The sequence below is a fragment of the Corythoichthys intestinalis genome, chromosome 3 (assembly GCF_030265065.1).
Source record: "Corythoichthys intestinalis isolate RoL2023-P3 chromosome 3, ASM3026506v1, whole genome shotgun sequence".
In the NCBI taxonomy this organism is placed as follows: Eukaryota; Metazoa; Chordata; class Actinopteri; order Syngnathiformes; family Syngnathidae; genus Corythoichthys; species Corythoichthys intestinalis.
The window spans coordinates 32,709,014-32,729,500 of record NC_080397.1 but is presented as its reverse complement, the minus strand read 5'-3'; the positions used below and the strand labels follow the sequence as shown (position 1 = coordinate 32,729,500).

General features: G+C 38.3%; 1 protein-coding gene across 1 annotated transcript in view; it reads left to right on the top strand.

Annotated features, from left to right (window-relative positions):
* rimbp2b (RIMS binding protein 2b) overlaps positions 1 to 20,487 on the top strand; it is a 165,544-nt gene that overhangs the window by 73,712 nt on the left and 71,345 nt on the right. Inside the window, 1 exon segment of the mRNA XM_057833081.1 lies at positions 17,429 to 17,512. Within this exon segment, the coding sequence (XP_057689064.1) occupies positions 17,429 to 17,512 (84 nt within the window).

The following is a 20,487-nucleotide window of genomic DNA, read 5'->3' as shown; positions in this document are numbered from 1 at the left end:
TTCTGTCCAAATCCACGTATAGTTGCACCCAAAATATGTTGCTACGGTTTTAATGTAGTTCACTTTGTTTATAGTGTTCTATCAGCAGTTGATTCCTCTTTATGAGCACTTTGATTTATTCACAGTTCAAGAAGGAGGACGTTTTTCCAACAATGTAGGGAAAGAATATTTTCTACATGAATTAGTGAAAATTGCACTTCTCAAATTTTAAAATGAACATTTCATCATTCATAATTCAAAATTTTGAACTAAAGTTAATGGTTCAAAAAATGAACTTTTGTAGTTCTGTTCTTTCTTCTCTCCAATCTTGGAAGCGAGCTATTGACAGAGTTGATATATAACTACAGACAGCAATTATTTTATCCACTATAACATTGAAACTGTGTCAGATTCATCATATCATATCATATTCAATTTCAAATCCGCGTCGTTACTGACCTGTTCGTAAAACTCACTTAAATGTTGGTACTGGGCTGGTGTTTTGTTAGATTTTGCACACCATCAGAAATGGCAACTTTGCGGTTCTGCGCATGTGATAACATTACAAACGGCTGTGAATGCAGCGATTCCAAAGTAAACACCAAAAACCTTCTATAAAGGAATATGGACTTACCTTTGGTCATTGACGCACACAAAGGAAAGTTCTCCCCACAGACATCCTAACATCAAATCGACTGCACACCCCTCTCTCACCGTTAACGTATTTTCCGTGCCGTTAAGCACCTACAGTATCTACGCTGTCTTTATGTCGCACATGTGTGTTTATGATGTAACTTGTTTATTTAGAGCCTTTGAATAATATTGAGAGCCAACTGAAAGAGTGCAAAGAATGCTTATTCGCCACTGTAAAAGCTTTGGGAGCAAAAGCTGCTGTATTTGCGAAAACAACACAGCCGTAACAGTTCGCTTGGGTTGCCAGGTTGGAAAGGTTTCAGCAATTAAGTGTTCATATACTGGGGCACGATACCAAATGTTGTCTATATAGTTTAGCCAGAATGTACACACGTTGCGTAAACTACGGAAAAGTGGAAAAGATCCACATAAAAGCATGTCAATAAATTCATATTAAAGTAATGGTTGTGTATGTGACCATTTTGCTCACACTCACGATCGAGCCCTGCCAACACAAACATCCTCATTGCGCTAGATGTTTTCAAATGGCTTCAATCATTCCATCAGCCACCATTAAAGCTTGTAGAGGTGATACAGAATTCCACAACAAGTGTAGTTTAGTGGTCTGTCAGGGGGGATGAAGATTACCCAGTGAACTTAATGACCATCTGCAGAAGCTTGGCCCGAGAGTCCAGCTGAGGATGAGTAATCTTGTCTGTGTGTGGGCAGCAGTGCAGCAGTGGGCTCTCCCAACATTTGCTTGGCTGCAGAAGCAATCATCAACAGTTCTCAGAGGACCTTCTGTCAGCAAAATGGTTACAGCAGCACAAATAAATGAATATATGCAGCTATTTATTTTCCCATCATATTGTAGTATGGTCTCTTTATTTGCGCTATATCGCATTTAATCTGCTAGAGTACATCATAGCAACAACAACAACAACAACAAAAATCAGTGTATATAACTTTCATATGTCTTTTTAACAGTGCTATGGCTCAGTGAGTCACTGTTTAGTTTCCTTTAATAAGGCAAAGTCTCATCTGACATCTTGGTGTTGGTTCAGTGGGATTATCAGATTTGCTGCAATCTCCCTGGAGACATCCATACACAGTCTGTTCTTTCAAATTAGTCCTCTATTCCAACTTCTCACAGTTGTGTTATTAGATCTCAGTTCATCCTTTTTGCTCTGTTCCTTCCTTTTGTTATTCCATATAATGGAGGCCTTTTATGGAGGGGAGAAATTTCTGCTTCCTCCTATGATCGCTATCTCCTATTTTCACGACTTCCCTGTTTTTTCCCCTCCTCTGCATATACACGCTCCCGTTAAAGGGCGATAGAGTCAACACATCAGTAGGCAGGTCGTGTGTACTGTGCCTGGAAGAGGTTACACCTTGACGATAAGCGGCAGTGGGTGTATAGAAAGAAAAGGTGGACAAGGAGCAAAGGAGAGGAAGAATATACACGAATAGTCATTTTTAATATGCTACGGTCCTGTAAGTACTCACGACAGACTCCTGGATAGCTTGACAGTAAATCCTGCATACATCCCATTTTTCATTTTGCCTCTTCACATTTATGTCTATCTCTGGTGATCATGAATCCTTTTACTGTTTCTGCGCTGTCACTTCAGTCTGTCATACTTTTCTTCTTGTTATGTCTGTCAACCTGTATGTGTTGACTTTCGGCAATTACTAAATCCATCAACGTTTAATGAGACATGAGTTTGTTTTGCAACCGCCATGTATTGTAGTTGATAGGCAAGGATGTTGGTCGTAAATGTCAGAAATAATGAAAAGTTGTCAATCTGATTCAGACAGAATGTTGAAATTTACATTTGAAAAACACGTTCAGATGGCTAGATCACTAACGTTAAAGGTGACATTGTGTCGCATTCTGTTTTTTGAAATACCGTTATTTTCGGACTATAAGCCGCCTCTTTATTTTGAATCCTGTATCATACTATGGAGGACCAAAGCTGCCAAAATTAAAATTAAAAGTAATTAAAAATGAAACAATAAAAGGCAAAATATAAACGACTATAAATAGAAAATAAGAAATAGGATACAAAAATAAAAAAATAAATATGGAAATAAATAGCTACTTAAATAAATGTAGAAATAAAAATGAATACATATATATATATATATATATATATATATATATATATATATATATATATACACACACACACACACACACACACACACACACACACACACACACACACACAAAAATAAGAAATTATATTAAAAATGTAAGAATAAATACACAAATAAATGTGGAAATAAATACAAAAATAAATATATTGATTGAAATAAATGTCAATCAATAAATAAAAGCGCTTTGCCTTAAAGCTACCATATAGTCCAGTGCGGCTTATTTGTTGATTTATTTGGGTTAATAGATAACACTTTATTTGACAGCGGCATCATAATAATGACTTGAAACTATCATGGGCATTACGGAATGCTTATGACATATGTCATTAAGTGTTATCCGGCAAATTATGTCACTAACTCCATTTATGTCCATCTGGAATGTTTTACATCCAATCAAAAGTAAGATAATTTGCTGAACAACACTAAATGACATCTGTTATAAGCATTCAGTAATGCTCATGACAGTGTGATTTCATAATTATGATTGTCTAATGACAGTCTTATGATGCCAATGTCAAATAAAGTGTTTCCAAATGCCATAACTAGCAATTAATGAAACAACTGGAACAGCAACAGAACAAATAATTGGCACAGAACATGAATTTTGATTGTTATGTACATATTTAGCGCTGAAATGCATGCTAGGAGGCATGTTACAACAGCAGGTGGTAGCAGAGGTTGACATACCCACAAGGGAGCAGTGATGGCCAAATGATACTTCTTGAAGCTATTAAGCTTTGCAGCCAATTGGTTCAAAGCTTCGCGATCCCCAGACCTCAGCAATATTGATTTACAGTCAGTTTTAGAGATTCCGTTAAAACATCAATCTCCACCGCCATTGTCTCTAAAAGAGTTAGAGGGTATTCTAACTGAAGAATGGCTTAAAATTCCTTTGGAAAGAATTCACAAGTTGTATGAATCAATACCTTGGAGAATTGAGGCTGAAATTGCCGCAATAGGCGGACCTACACCATATTAAATTAGTTTTTGTTGATTTTTTAAGGTGCTTCCTCATGTCTCATTATCCTTAATCCATATAAGCAAAAGGCATTCCATCTCCTACTAAATGGAACTAAGACATTTAGATAAGATAGTCGTTCCCTTGAATGCTTTGATCATTTTGATGGCTTCCATCTGCTTGAGGACCATCGGGATGGTAGACGTCTTCCAGCCGTGTTGTCAAGCCAGTTCACTGAAAGCACACTAAGCTCATATTTTCTATCATTTCCTTCTTAATTTCAATGGTAAGTGCCACATTTTTCTTTTTTTCACCACCTGCACTAATCTTCTTGGGACCCATATTGATTTCTCTCACAATAAAATCTGCCATATTGCCGCTTTGCGTGAAAACAATGAAAGTGCGACTCTGTCGTAAATCATCATATTTTGAGCATATATATATATATATGTCGAGACAAATGATGAATCAATTTTTATTAGGGCTGTCAAAATTGTCGCGTTAACGCGTGGTAATTATTATTATTTTTTTTTTGTGCTGTCTAACAGCGAACTCTTGTGGTCGCTTTGCGACATGGTTTATTGCTTTCTTGCCAGTTCAATATGGCTGCACGACGTCTCGGGCTGACGCCTACGTTGTAATGTTGTGCTTATATGATCCTTGTCCGTAAGTATGGTTGTTGTAAAGAATGTACATATTATGTTAGTAAGCGAAATGTTATATTTTTTGTATGAGACGCTTTTTGTTTATGTTTAGTGAACCTGTATAGCGTGCTAAGCTAACGTTGTTGCTAATGCAATGCTTGTGTACTTTTTTTTGTAGTTTCACTACGGTCTAAAGAGGACAGTGGTTTGAGGCCATTTTATTAATAAATCAGATGAAAAAGGAAGAAGTCTGATTATTAAGGCGTCGTTCACTAGCTGTCTAGCTTTGGAAAAAGTAGACGCTTCGGAGTGAGGACAGCATAGACAGATTTAAATAGAGTAAAATGTAGAGTGAAATGCCCACTACAGTCCTTATGTACCGTATGTTGAATGTATATATCCATCTTGTGTCTTATCTTTCCATTCCAACAAATTATTTTACAGAATATATATATATAATTTACAGAAAAATATGGCATATTTTATAGATGGTTTGAATTGCGATTAATTGTGATTAATTACGATTAATTAATTTTTAAGCTGTAATTAACTCGATTAAAAATTTTAATCGTTTGACAGCCCTAATTTTTATGTCAGATGTCGAAAGTATCGTATGTCGATGTGTTCATATGTCGACGTGTCACTGTTCTTGTCTTCCTGTACTTCTCATTTCAGTAATTTTACATCAGTAGTTCTCAAAAGCCCCTTTCATACGTGTTATTCCCGTGTTAGGTGACGTGGGATTTAGCCGTGTCATGGCTTTCACACATGGGGAAATGTCCCTGGAATAAACCGGGTTGTATGTGATAAAGTGGCATGATTTAACCCAGGTTGGTGTCTCGCCGCTCTCTGTGTGAGGAGGGCGGCTGGCGCGATTTTATAATCCGGACATTACGTCATTTTTGGTCGGCATCAGCTGTAACATTCTCTTGGTCAAATCGTGTTTTGTTACAAAGCCGGTTGTGGGAGCGTTCCCGACGTCGTACCTGCAGCCAATTCAAGCTCATCAAGACTGTATTTAAGCTCAGGAGATCCAAGAAAAGCGTCCGAGATATTAACTTGCTGGGCGCCATTCGACACCTTGTACTCTCGATTTTTGTGTGCATTTGCTGGCTTGTTCGTCTGCCGGGCTTGTTTTGAAATCCTCTACGTTGTGCTGGTGTTTGAGTGTATTTATTTTGTTGCCCGATCGGCTCTCTGCCTACCGCCTAGGTTAGTATTATTGATTCCCATCAATCTACTGTCACAGACCCATTGTGTTATTCCCCCTTTTCCGCGATTTCGTGTATTTTTGTTTGTATTTAATTAACCCTTGAACGCATGCCTCTGTTGCTTTCTGCTTTGAGGTACAACCTTGTTTCCACAGTTGCGGACCCTAACATCGGCAATGAAATAAACCACACATTTCCAAATATGGACGATGGACTCTCTTCCTCGGCTCTACGATCCAGTAGAAATTTAATTTCGCAATGTTTTCAGTTTAATTTAGCAATTTCCAGATTGCCATGTTGATAATCGTGATTTTTGTTTACCACTTTTTGTTTTACTGCGAAGAAGGAAAGAGGAAATGACGATCCGCTCACCATGAACTTTACGTCATCAGCCTTCATGCTGTGACCCGGGAATAAAACGCGTACTTTCACACATGCCTCGTCTGGGGAGAGGCCCGGACATAATACTAAGAAGCAACCCGTTAAATGTCCGCACAATCTCCGTGTCAGTCGGTCCGGGAAATTGCTTTCACACATAAGGGCTACCCGTTTAAATTCCGGGATTTTAACGGTGTTCAAATCTATTTGAAAGGGGCTAAAGTGTGGTATGAGTACCACCAGTGGTTCATGGGCACCCTCTAGTGGTATGCAAAATATTAAATGAATGACTAGTTCAAATCTTTCATCACTGCAGTGCATTAATCAGGTACAGCTCAGTTGTGTTCAAATTAAACAATAAAAAAATAAGTCAATATTTAGAACCACACTAACGCATTTTAACTCATTGCCTGCCGCTGATGCTGCTAGATGTCCAATTAATTTTGATTGGGAGGTTGGCAGCAATCATTCGCTGCCAGCCGTCAATGTATCTATCCATTGAGTTAATGTTGGCCCTGATGGTGGTACACCCCTCTTAAACACACACACGCGCGCACACACGCAGGAACATTGAAGCATTAGTGGAATGTTAGCATCTGTGGCTGCACACCCAGGCCTAAGCTGCAGGGGTTATGTAATTTACTCTGCCATTTCAAATGATCTGAAACCACAAGTGACTGTTGACTGTTGTTGATTTGACTGCTGTGTCTCTCCCAACACTGTATGCTGTACAGTCAGCAGTTGAACATGACTAAAGACTGAGAGGAGCTGGCAAGGGGGTATTAGTGAGCAACGGGGGAATCCTCTATTGAAGACCATGTCGACAGAGTGCCAACTCGGCATTTGTAGCACCTCTGCTACCCTGCTTAATGTTCTCATGCTTTAAGTCGTCTCAGCTGAATAGTAGTACACACAGATTTGCCATCAGTATTGCAATTAAACTGGAAGTTCACATTTTAAAACCCAGGAGCGAGCGGATCAATACCTTTGAGATCTATTGTTTTCACCAAATCGCTGCCAAGTGGATAAAAATGCTATGCTAAAATACAAAATAATCGGTGAAAGATTACTGTACGCACTCTGCATATCGAAATCAAGAGATGAAAGAAAAAGGGAAAGTGGTTAATGAGGTTCCTCCTGCTTGCCTGGGATTACGCGCTGAGATTTTCCACTATTGAAGAGCAAAAGAGGCTAGTATTGGGATGGGGAAGCCCGCTTTGGTTCATTAGTTCATCCAAGACTTGTCCATAACTGATTCAGGCAAAATGCAGTGGGGCAAATAAGTATTTAGTCAACCACTAATTGTGCAAGTTCTCCCACTTGAAAATATTAGAGAGGCCTGTAATTGTCAACATGGGTAAACCTCAACCATGAGAGACAGAATGTGGAAAAAAAAAACGGAAAATCACATTTTTTGATTTTTAAAGAATTTATTTGCAAATCATGGTGGAAAATAAGTATTTGGTCAATACCAAAAGTTCATCTCAATACTGTGTTATGTACCCTTTGTTGGCAACAACGGAGGCCAAACATTTTCTGTAACTCTTCACAAGCTTTCCACGCACCGTTGCTGGTATTTTGGCCCGTTCCTCCATGCAGATCTCCTCTAGAGCAGTGATGTTTTGGGGCTGTCAATGGGCAACTTTTAACTCCCTCCACAGATTTTCTATGGGGTTGAGATCTGGAGACTGGCTAGGCCACTCCAGGACCTTGAAATGCTTCTTACGAAGCCACTCCTTTGTTGCCCTGGCTGTGTGTTTGGGATCATTGTCATGATGAAAGACTCAGCCACGTCTTTTCTTCAATGCCATTGCTGATGAAATGAGATTGTCTAAATCACTAATCACATTCACTAGGTCCCCCCGTGTGGTTCTGGGGTTTTTGCTCACCGTTCTTGTTATCATTTTGACGCCACGGGGTGAGATCTTGCATGAAGCCCAGATCGAGGAAGATTATCAGTGGTCTTGTATGTCTTCCATTTCCTAATAATTGCTCCCACAGTTGATTTCTTTACACCAAGCGTTTTACCTATTGCAAATTCAGTCTTTCCAGCCTCGTGCAGGTCTACAATTTTGTCTCTGGTGTCCTTCGACAGGTCTTTGGTCTTGGCCATAGTGGAGTTTGGAGTGTGACTGACTGAGGTTGTGGACAGGTGTCTTTTATACAGGTAACGAGTGGAGCCTCGTTAGACCTCTTTAGAAGAAGTTGGACCTCTTTGACAGCCAGAAATCTTGCTTGTTTGTAGGTGATCAAATACTTATTTTTCACTCTAATTTGGAAATAAATTCTTTAAAAATCAAACAATGTGATTTTCTGTTTTTTTTTCACATTCTGTCTCTCATGGTTGAGGTTTACCCATGTTGACAATTACAGGCCTCTCTAATCTTTTCAAGTAGGAGAACTTGCACACTTGGTGTTTGACTAAATACTTATTTGCCCCACTGTAACTCAGCATTAAATCATAGTGTTGATTCAGAAACAGCAACTGGGCCCAATTTCTATACAACGTCTTAATGAAGGCCACCACCACCAATTTGGAATTGGTTGAAGTTGTTTCTTGGACAAACGCCTACACTTCAGAGAGAAGCCGAGATGCACTGTTTATGGGAGTGAACAATACTGACTCCACACCAATAAGCAAGTTTCTTTATATTCAATTAACAACAGCGCATTTGTTGCTCATCCTCTAGCTGGTTTGCTCAGTGGAAGGTTGACGGATACATAGTATGTAGTATGAGCAGACAGACCTACAAGGCAGATTACATGAATTTGGCCTGAATATCAGGTGCCATTTAAATGGCCACTTCGAGGACTTTTTTTCTATTACTTAGTCTAGTGTAAAAGTACACGCAAGTTGCATTTTACAATGAAGTGCACAGGCACAGTAAGAAGTGACACTAAAATGGGAGTTTGACCACTAGTTTTAATGAATGGCTGGGTGTCAACCACTGGTTTTATTGCTATTGAAATTTTGAACTGCTGGTGAATGGTATCAGAACATCACAGATTTAACAGCCAATCAAAAATGCATGAGATTTTATGAAAATATGTTTCCAAATATGAGGGCTTTAAGCATAGTGTACATTCACTTACACATACTAATACTGTACAGTATATAGCATGTACTCTATTATTTATTAGCAGTCCTCATTTACAAGCACCTATTACCAATGTAATACCGTACGCTCACGTCAACACAACGGCAATCCGGGGTTATGTTTAATTGCTACTTCAAAATGCTACTCCCTTCAAATTATCACTGTTGCTGCAAAAATAAACAAAGTGTGGACAGACACATATAATCCTGTGGGTAAATTTTCTCTTACTCAGCACTTGATGTTATCAGGCTCAGTTGTTTTTTTTTTTTTTTTTTTTACATATAATTGGAAGTCTCACATCTAACTAGAAAAAAAAACATTCCAAAGCAATTCTCAAATTATTACCGACTGAGTCTGTTGTGGGAGAAATATTTTCCTGCTGACATCATTTTAAATCCAAAACAAGTTTTGGAAGTCATTCTGTCAAGTTGATCAATAGCTTGTTGTTGTAGAAATAATTAGATTTTGTTTGATAATATAAAATTCTGTATTTTCTGGATGACAAGTCACACTTCTTTTCATAGTTTGGCAGGGCCTGCGACTTACAGTGTATCACAAAAGTGAGTCCACGCCTCGCATTTCTGCAGATATTTAAGTATATCTTTTCATGGGACAACACTGACAAAATGACACTTTGACACAATGAAAAGTAGTCTGTGTGCAGCTAATATAATAGAGTTAATTCATTTTCCCCTCAAAATAACTCAAAATATAGCCAGTAATATCTAAACCCCTGGCAACAAAAGTGAGTACACCCCTTAGTAAATACGTACATCCCTAAATGTCCAAATTGAATACTGCTTGTCTTTTTCCCTCCAAAATGTCATGTGACTCGTTACAGGAATGCTGTCAGCATTGCTGCAGAAATTGAAGAGGTGGGGGCTCAGCCTGTTAGTGCTCAGACCATACACCACACTTTACATAGAATTGGTGTGCATGGCTGTCACCCCAGGAGGAAGCCTCTTCTAAAGACGGTACACAAGAAAGCCCACCCGTTTCATCAGACTGAAGGAATTCGCCCCCCCGGCCACGCCGCACAGAAACGTCGACAGAGTGAGCAAAATGCCCCTCTGCTGATGTCGCCCCCGTGCAAGTCAACCGGGAGGGTTGAAATTCCGCGCCTTCACCTCTCGTATTAACCCTATGTAATGACTCCATGTTTCAAGAGTGTGAAGAAGGCTCACCGAAAACAGGTTGACAATTTTTTCGTCGACAATGGTCAAAAACAAGGCAAAAACAGACGACGGAGGGACAATTCGGGATCCAAAACAAGGCTACATAGAAAATGTTTCCGAGCAGCGAACAACGTTTGTTATCTCAGTGTTCAGTCTTTTTGAAGTCTGCGGTGGAGTGGGCCGGGCCGAAGGTGTGGCTTGTTGTTGTTTCGGGATCATCCCTCTGTGGCCGGTTTTGGGCGGTTTAGGTTCGTGCGTGGATGGGACGTGGTTGCCACACCGACCGACGCTGGTCTTGACGTCCCAAGCGCCCGCTATGAACTTTGTTATCCTGGCTGGTCGGGACGCTACTTGTTTTAGAATAGAGCGCCCTGCTCTTTGTCCTTGGAATGGCCAGGAGAACTGATTGCGATAGTTGGTGCGTCAATCTTGCTCGTGACGCACATGTTGGGCTTCTGTGGTAAGATGGCGTTGTGTCTATTCTGCTTCTTTTCATTAAACTATGGTGTGCTATTTATTTAGGTGTTTTAGAGTGGTACAAACAATCCTCCAGTACATATGAAAAATGATACTATTCCTTGATTGATTGTATTACGTGTGTTGGAGTAATGCAAACAGTAGGACGGTGCCTACGAGAAACGGTACCATTTTTCCGTTTCCCCCTCATGAGCCCTGACAAGGTGATTCACTTTACTGTGTCCAAGGGCATGGAGTGAAGTCTTCCTAAACTATAGTTAGATGAATGTGTTGGACTAATGCAAACAATCATATGGTGTGTGCGAGAACGGTACCTATTCCCTTCAAGACCATAGGACATGGTTCCAGTAATCCATGTGCTTTGTTGACATGTCTTCAGCAAACTGTTTGCGGGCTTTCTTGTGTACCGTCTTCAGAAGAGGCTTCGTCCTAGGGTGACAGCCATGCACACCAATTTGATGTAGAGTGCGGTGTATGTTCTGAGCACTAACAGGCTGACCCCCCACCTCTTCAATCTCTGCAGCAATGCTGACAGCACTCCTGTAAGAAAGCCTGTCCGTCTCATCAGACCATAGGACATGGTTCCAGTAACCCATGTGCTTTGTTGACATGTCTTCAGCAAACTGTTTGCGGGCTTTCTTGTGTACCGGCTTCAGAAGAGGGTTCCTCCTAGGGTGACAGCCATGCACACCAATTTGATGTAGAGTGCGCCGTATGGGCTGAGCAATAAGAGGCTGACCCCCCACCTTTTCAATCTCTGGGGAAATGCTGACAGCACTCCTGTAACAAGTCACATGAATTTTTGGAGGGAAAATGCCAAGCAGTACTCAATTTGGACAATCAGTGATGTACGTAGTTCCATTGCGGTGTACTCACTTTTGTTGCCAGGGGTTTAGATATTAATGGCTATATTTTGAGTTATTTTGAGGGGAAAATAGATTAACTCTATTATATAAGCTGCACACAGACTACTTTTCATTGTGTCAAAGTGTCATTTTGTCATTGTTGTCCCATTAAAGGTTTGGTTAAATATCTGCAGAAATGCGAGCGGTGTACTCACTTTTGTGATACACTCAGGTGTGTTTCATATGTTGAAACTTATACTCGAGGTGTGCCCTCTACCTTGAGCTGGTGAAGTTGTTCAAAAGTGATACAGAACATGACTTGAATGGATTTGGTAGTGATTTGGAGCGAGAGCGAGAGTTTTTGTTTATTGTTTTCTGAGTAACTGTTAATATGTTGACAGATACCTAGTTAGAATTTTTTTCCTCTGTTTTATTACAGCTGCAATGTATAATGTTTGTGCTTGGTCGCTGATTAAATAAAATGACCTCCCCAAAATTCGATTTATACTCCAGTGCAACTCTTATGTTTTTTTTTTTGTTCTTTTTGTGCATTTTTTTGGGCTGGTGCGACTTATAGTTCTAAAAATACGATAGATCTTGACATTTGTGCTTTCTTTCTCGCAAATATGTTTGTAGGAGTGCCTCTTGGATGAACGGTTTCCTGCTTCATACTGCATGTAAGGGACTCCACTTTTATTGTCTACCTTATTTGCATTAGTGCCAGCTTGATCCAGTTTAAGGAGATGGTCTTCCTCATTCATCTTCATCTGCTGTGCAGCAAACGCCTCCTCACTTATGCAGGAGCTCATTACTCACAATGGCAGCCATTTGAATCTTTCATCAGAGGGAATTTTAATTGAGCACTGGCAAATGTGTTGAACAATCGTGTCTCCTTAAGCACGGACGCTGTGTGTCTATGGACATGTTTGTGAGTGCAAGATTCATTGTGCAGGCTGGTATGATGATGATGATGCCGTCTGCTTGTGGAAACTGTTCAATTTAGAAGCCAGGCCACATGGGATATGACAAGCTGTCTGCTGAAGAATTCTTCGTCATTTAGTTTCAATATAATGGTGCCTTGTAGTGTACACATGGGTACTTTTTGATTAGGTTATGTTGTTTAGCTGTTCATAATCCCACTGTGTCGTAGGAACATCTGTCAGCATAGCAATCGTGTTTGGCATTTAAGTTGAATTCAAGTTCGATTCAATTAGTGATTTTTTCATTTCCCAATTGCTAAATCCTCAATCATTAAAAAAATAAAAGTTCGTGTCCATATGCACTTATGACTGGTTAGAACATAAAAGGTTTAAACCTTACTCGTCTTCTTTGCCCTGTTCTCTGACCCCAGTGGTCCATCCTTTATTAAATGTAACCGGGATTCAGAGCGCAAAAGGAGGTACAAACATATGCAGCAATGTTTTTTTTTTTTTTCATTGGAATTTGTGTGTGTGCATGTGTTTGCGTGTGGCTGTGATGCCCTCTGCGCAGGATTGAACTCTCAGTCATGTTTGATGGGAACATAGCATTTTTTTTTGCAAAACACTCCAGTGAAAAGCATATGGTGCTGACACAGACGAGGGAAGTCATCACCCATATGAAAGTGAAGCAGATTTATGTTGTGAAAGAGGTGAACGACATTTCACTTTAGTTGACGCCAACACTTGATGAAATGAATACAACAGGGGATTGTAGGTGCAGTCTTGCTTTCTGACTTTATGGCTGGTGACAAGGATGCAGTGTACGTGTGGTTTACATACGTACATACATGAGCTGGAAAGTTTTTAAAAGCATAGGTATAAAACTCAAGATACAGGGGCCAGCGGCTTACAAGATACTTTTTCCTGGCCTGTGAAAGTATATCATTTAATCTAGGACTCGAGATAATCTGAGAATCATTAGTGTTGATTTATTTACTTATTTATGTTTAATATTTTAAATATGTACATGAATAATTGATATTTTATGATTTAAAAAAATATATATATATATTAAAAAAAAAAAAAAAAGAAAATATTTCCTGTTTTTCCCAAAAATAACAAATATAAAAACAGTGGGGAAAATATTCTCTTCTTTATTCTATTCAAAGATATAAATAAATTAACATTAAAAATGAAAAATACATAAATAAGCATTTCAAAATAAAAAATATATATATTTACTTTTTTGTTTTAAATTAGAAAACAAAAAAATGCCCCCCAAAAAAGAAATAAAATTAAGATTAAAAATGAGAATATTTGCTATTAACAGGTTTAGGATGTGGATCAGCAAAGTGTCTTAAGGATTTGTCGACTATCAAATAATTGTTAATTCACTTGGTAATCAATTTGTTGTCAATTCATCGAGGCAGCCCCAAATGACAGACATAAAAGCCTCCTGAAGTAAACCCGCACTACGATGTGGCTCGCAACAGAGATTGATACCCCATGCTTTAAAAGAACAAACAACACCTTAAATAAATGACCTTCACGCGAAACATATCGAAATATGCAAATGGTGAATTTCTTATACCTCTGATAATGGATATAATGTTTAAACAGAAAAAATGACACTGGTTGCAAGCTTAGGCCTTTTGGGACTTTAATTATACCCGCACACAGACACACTGATGGAATAAATACTATGGGTTCTGATTACGTCATGAGGAAGGGCGGGCAATCTGGGATTTTGCAATAGACAAGTTTCAGCAGCGCCATCTTGGACAATGCCTGCCTTGAACTTCCGGTTCAGAAAAAACAACATGAATTACGGTTGAAGTAAGCAGTGTTTTGAAAACTGCAAAATTAAAGCAGAGGAACTCACTCCATAAATGGATTCAGCATGACGTAGTTGAGATTGAATGATTGTTCTTATCACTTCGTTGATCATTCATGAACAAAATTATAACAACCCGTCAGCCTGTGTTGACGTGAGGTAGAGATTGATACGTCGGCCACTTTAGTGACCAAAATTAGGTGAAATTACAAATTATATTACATTTGCCAAATGCAGAAGGGCTGACACTGATATTGTTTTTACAAGGAAATACTACAAGGTATGTACATATAAACATAAATAGTATGTCATTCTTTTTTATTGCAGATAATAATCGCAATAAAAAACATTTGGACAACATTATTCCATTTCTAGTTTTATTTAAAACGATTGGTGCATGTGCAAAACAGGTCAATAAGTCACAATTTATAAAATGATTAGAAAAATATTAACAAAGGTTGAGCATACAAGGAAGGTGTTGTCAGACAGCAGAGCTTAAGGGAGCCAAGCTTTCACTCAACATTACGAGACCCTCGGTGGCATTCAGACAGGCTTTCTCCCGCTGTCCTCTGTAATTCCAGCTCCAATTGCATATCTTAAAGTTACTGCAGTTAAAAAGTTGGATCTCGGGATCGAGCTGACGGTCCGCCGCAAGGCCAACCACCGTCTGTCCCAGCCCCTGCCTCTCGGCCGCCCCCCCCCGGGAGTCGAGCCGTCCATCATCAAAGTAGAACGCACGTAGTCTCGATGTATGTCCATCAATATACAAGTCAAGTTGTCGTCCCTTGCCTAACAGCGTTTTCCAGTTGTAAACAAACGAACAAAAAACTTGTAACACTTGCATTTATGCGGTGCCATCCAACACGTACTGATTAGCAACAGGCTAGCAGCAGCATTAGTCGTAGTAAAAATGATTAAACTTCATAATTACAATCATTGTTTTAATATCAATAGTAAAGGCAATAAGTGGTTTTAGGTTTTGTAATTTTGGAGAACATACCTTCCTTAACACAATAAGCACACGAACCCCGGGACACGCGATACTTGTACAGCCAGCAGTTTCGACGTCTCCGTCCGGTGCTACCAGCACCCATGGTTTGTGGTAAGGAGCATTGAGACACTGGCTTGGTTCTTAATCTGCCTTCATGAAAACAAAATTCCCGTGTTCGTGTATGAAGACACATCCAACATGTGGCTGTGCAGGTACTGGAATGCCTCGGAGCTTCCTGATGGCATTTCCATCCACTGCCATAAGAGTCAATAAAATACGATAATATTTTACTTGTGGTCACCCTCGGCCACTTCTTTATGTTATCTTCCAATGTCGAGATGGCAGAAGGACGCGGTATTGACAAATCATGGTTTTTTAGGGTTTTTAGTGTGTGATGCCATTCCAGCACCATTGAAGCCAATGGTAAATAAAATTAAAACGGAAGTTGTAGGCAGACATTAGGAAGTTAAGCGGAAGTACCCCGGAAAGTTGTGTATTGTTTGGTGAGATGGTACCTGCATTGATAAATATCCACTTCCTGGAAATGCTGGCTTTTATTTATGTTTTTTTCCTCCACTGTTATTCAATGTATTCTCTCCACTGTGATACACATGAAACAAGTGTTGTCTGTCCTTTTAAATACAGTGCTACCTCGACATACAATCGCTTCAACACACGATCTTTTCGACATCCGATGTAAAATTTGTGCAGGTGGTGAAAAAAGGAAAAAGGTGAGGCTTACCATTGAAATGAAGATGGAAATGATAGAAAAATATGAGCATGGTGGGCGTGTCCGTGAACTGACTTGACAATACGGCCGTAGAATGTGTACAATCTCGACGGTCCTCCTCCAACCTCCGTTCGCCAGTCTTTATAAGTTAAGGTGGGAATTATTATAATTGTAACATCGGCAAAAAAATCGCCAGCTTCGTCAGGTTTTTTTTTTTTTTTCAGATAAAAAAATTATTCTTTTTTTTAATTTCATTACATTATTATAGGTATTATTATTATTATTATTATTATTATTATTACTATTATTATTCCTATGTTTGTGCATAATTTATTTGTTTTGCTTTGTATAATTGCTATTTGCAATCAGTGTTGTTAATCTTGCTTTAAAAAGTAATTAATTATAGTTACAAATGACTTCTCCCAAAAAGTAATTGCGTTAGTAACTCAGTTACCTGAATATAAGAGTAATTAGTTACTTGGCAAAGTAACTGGTGATAATTTTCATGTTTTGTTTTTTTTCCTCAAAAAAAAAAACAAAAAACAAAAAAAAAAACATAGGTCACATTATGTGAAGTTTAAAATGTTTTTGGGACAATTGTCCCTTGCCCAATTCTTCACCCTAATTTACCCTTTACCCTGAATCAACCGTTAAAAGTTGTTAAAATTGCTCCCATTATTGCATTAGTTCCCTTCTGTCTACTTTTGACGTGGAAGTTTTAAAACTGTTTCATCGTTTAAAGATAGATTCAAGTCAAGATTTTGCCGATTTAGGCGTATTTTAGATAAAAAGTTACATAGGTTCGCTAGGAAGGTTCTCTACAACAGAGCCTTCCTAAGAAGTTTACTGCTTTATGATGGCGGCTTTTTACTAATGCATCTAGTTCCTATACTGTACATGTTACTGCTCTGTCGTCTCGGTGAGTCCATCTCCCTCAGACTTTTCAACCAATATTGTAACGTATGGTAACGCACGCCTTTCCATCCTCAGTAACGGCAACGGCGTTATAATTAATTAGATTACTCACTACTGAAAAAAATAATGCCGTTAGTAACGCCGTTTTATTCTAACGCCGCTTTTAACAACACTGTTTGCAATAGTAACAGCAGTATTTATTAAGAATTTAGTGTAGGTTTTCGGGCTGTGGAACAAATGAATGGAATTATAATGTATTCTTATGGGAAAATCCTGCTCGATATAAGATGATTTCGACTTACAAACCAGGTCCTGCAAAAAATTAACTTCGTATATAGAGGTACCACTGTATATGTAATTGTGTTCCCCTATATTTGACTAATTTATATACTAATATTTTACATTTCCTTCACTGCCCATTTTCATTTCTGTTCCTCATCTATTAGAAGGCCTCTGATGTTTCCCTCTCTCTACTTCCAGGAGACCGAGATCAGCGCCAAAAGGAAGGAGTGCGAAGCGCTCGAGGCAGAAGTGAAGAAAAAAAATCAAACATGTCAGACTTTGGTAAGTGTTTGCTGAATGCACATTAGCCTGAGAGCAAAAGGATACTAGCAAAATAATGATTCAGGGCCGTTAAATAGCCCCTCTGATCAAATGAGTTTCACTCTCCAGTAATGATAGCTTGATTCTCAGGTGGTGATGACAGAATGTGACAAATGGTAGCAATTAACTGTGAGTGTGTGATGTCACGACCCATACAAGCTTTATGCAAGTGTTGTCCTCTGTGGCTTTTTTGTTTATAAATGAAGCTCCATATGTTTTTTACAGTTCAGCACGATGATAATGTATGCTGTATGATGGGTGTGAAAAATGAATATTTTACCTTATATTGTATATTTATGTCTTGAATAAAGGCCTTTTCAAACAAACCACAGCAACATTTGTTCCACAGCATAATAGTAGTTTTTTTTGTTTGTTTTTTTTTACCGTGGCCTTTGTGTCATAACTGCACAATGTGTTTTTGAATGATAGCCTGCTAACTGCAAAACAATCTTCATTTAGCACTTTACACACACACATTTTTGATGTAGCAGAAAAGTTGCAATTTTTGACGTTTTTGTTGAAATTCAGTGCATTATTATATATGAAGATTTTTTCCCATGCACTATAGCTATATAAAGTTGTAAATGATATTTATAGGTCAGTATACTGTACCTACCATATTTTTCGAACGATAAGTCGTTTTTTTTTCATAGTTTGGCCAGGGGTGCGACTTATACTCTGAAGCGATGTGTGAAATTATCAACACATTATTATATTATTATAAACTTGTTAGCATGTTCTTTATGCTATAGTTCTCTGAATAACTTTTAATAGCCATGATACATACCAGGGACGTTCTCAGTTCATTGTTTATGTGTACACTTATTCAGCCTTTTGTTCTCTATTCTATTTTCATTTTAAATTGTCTTTCAAGACAACATGTCTGTTCTTGGTGTTGGATTTTATCAAATAAATTCCCCCCAAAATGCAACTCCGGTGCGACATATACTGTATGTTTTTTCTCCTCTCCATTGCACATTTTTTGGCTGGTGTGACCAATACTCAGGTGAAAAATATGATAATTAAAAGTTTGTATCTTTATATAATATATAAAAGAGATAAAAAAAAGTTGCTTGCACTATAAAGGCTGAACTATTTTATAGTAATTAAAAAAAAAAAAAAAAAACTCACATTGTATTTTTTGAAAATAAATATATTATAGTTTTATATTATTCTCGAATATTTCTAAGAAATAAATATAAACTAAATACAATGAAAATGAATAAACACAGAAATACACTCTGGCTATAGCCCCCAATAACATTTTATTTATTATTTAAAATTTCATAGTACCGTATTGGCCCGAATATAAGATGACCCTGATTATAAGACGACCCCCTCTTTTTCAGAACTCAAGTTTGAAAAAGGACAGTTTGAAAACCAAATTATTTTTCATACAGAAAATAATTACAGTACATCTGAAAAAAATAATTATAACAATATATTTGAGAGAAAAAGCATGTTATTTTGCTTCATTCAAATCTTAATATCCGAACATTTAAATATGTAAACTAAAGTGCAATCACACTTGTGATAAAATAACAAAATTGCAATAACTGCATTAACCATCAAAGTGAAGTCTAACTGTAACGGTAGTCTTGAAACAAATCTGAATAAGGAGAAACGTTGCAATAAAATAATGCAAACTGGTTAAACTTGAGAGTAGCTGAGATCTGTCATGACAGAACATCGCTTCAATGATATCTGGCGCCCTCTAGCGTCGTGAATGGGTATAATATATGGACCCCCAATATAAGACGACCCCCACTTTTTCAGCCTTATTTCAATGCAAAAAACACCATCTTATATTCGGGCCAATACGGTACTCATTGCCTAACGTGGAAGGCACCATCAGTGGCAGCCACTGAGTTAAAAGGTTAAATGAGTGCTCTATAAAAAGATGAAATATTGTCCACGTTTGATGTTATGCACCACCGTTAGTTGAAAAACTTTTATTGTGAGAAATATTACGGTGAACAATGTTTTCCACCACAACATAATAAAGAACACATTGTGATCTTGGGGGTTTCACCTCTGCATTTATGTCAATCCCATGTGGCAGATAGATATAAAAGATGATTCTGTTATTATTATTTTATATCACACTGCGGATAAAGTGGATTTGCCTCAGGCGCTTTATGTTCTAGTTTAAGAGAGAAGGCTACTAACTGCTGCTTTAATGCTACGATTGTCGATCTTAAAGTTTTTTCCCAACAGCCTAGTAGTAAGATGGTTGAATTCACTGCTGTTGTTTACAGTACATTTACACAGTGGACCTCCATACTCAGTGACTGATGTACGATATTAAAAGCCTATAAATAAAAAGAATGTAGGAATGGCAAAGACTGGATGACGTGATGTATAGTGAGAAAGTTCCAAGCAAGAAAGAAGCTGGGGGATATTTAGCTGTCATTTAAATAACACTGCAGGAATCCAACCACTCATATTCTCAAGCCTTCTTCTTTTGATGAGCTCTCTTTGTATGTGCACAAATAAACACTCCATTAGGAGTATTTTTCTTAAAGCTCCAGCCCACAGCAGCACTTCCCCTCTCGCCCATTGTTAGCCCACCAAGGCCAGGCAATCTGTCCCGAAATGGCATGCAGAAATGGCAGGTTGTTCTCCGGTACAGCACTTATCTCCTCCTACATAAAACCTTGACTACTGCCACACAAATACACGACAGACCGGTGAGCATAATGAAGAACGCTTTTATATATAGAAACTTCGATACATTAAAACACTTGAAGCTTTAAGTGTCCTTTCTAGAGAGGTAAACTTATTTTACAGTCTAACAAAACTCATTAATTTATCCCCTGTTTGAAGAGGTTCTATTTTACAGTTGTGCATAAACACTATGCGTTATGCTAACAAAATTTATGTACAATTACAGCTGTTACACAACCAACCTACACTCAAACAGTGCTGTGTTTGAA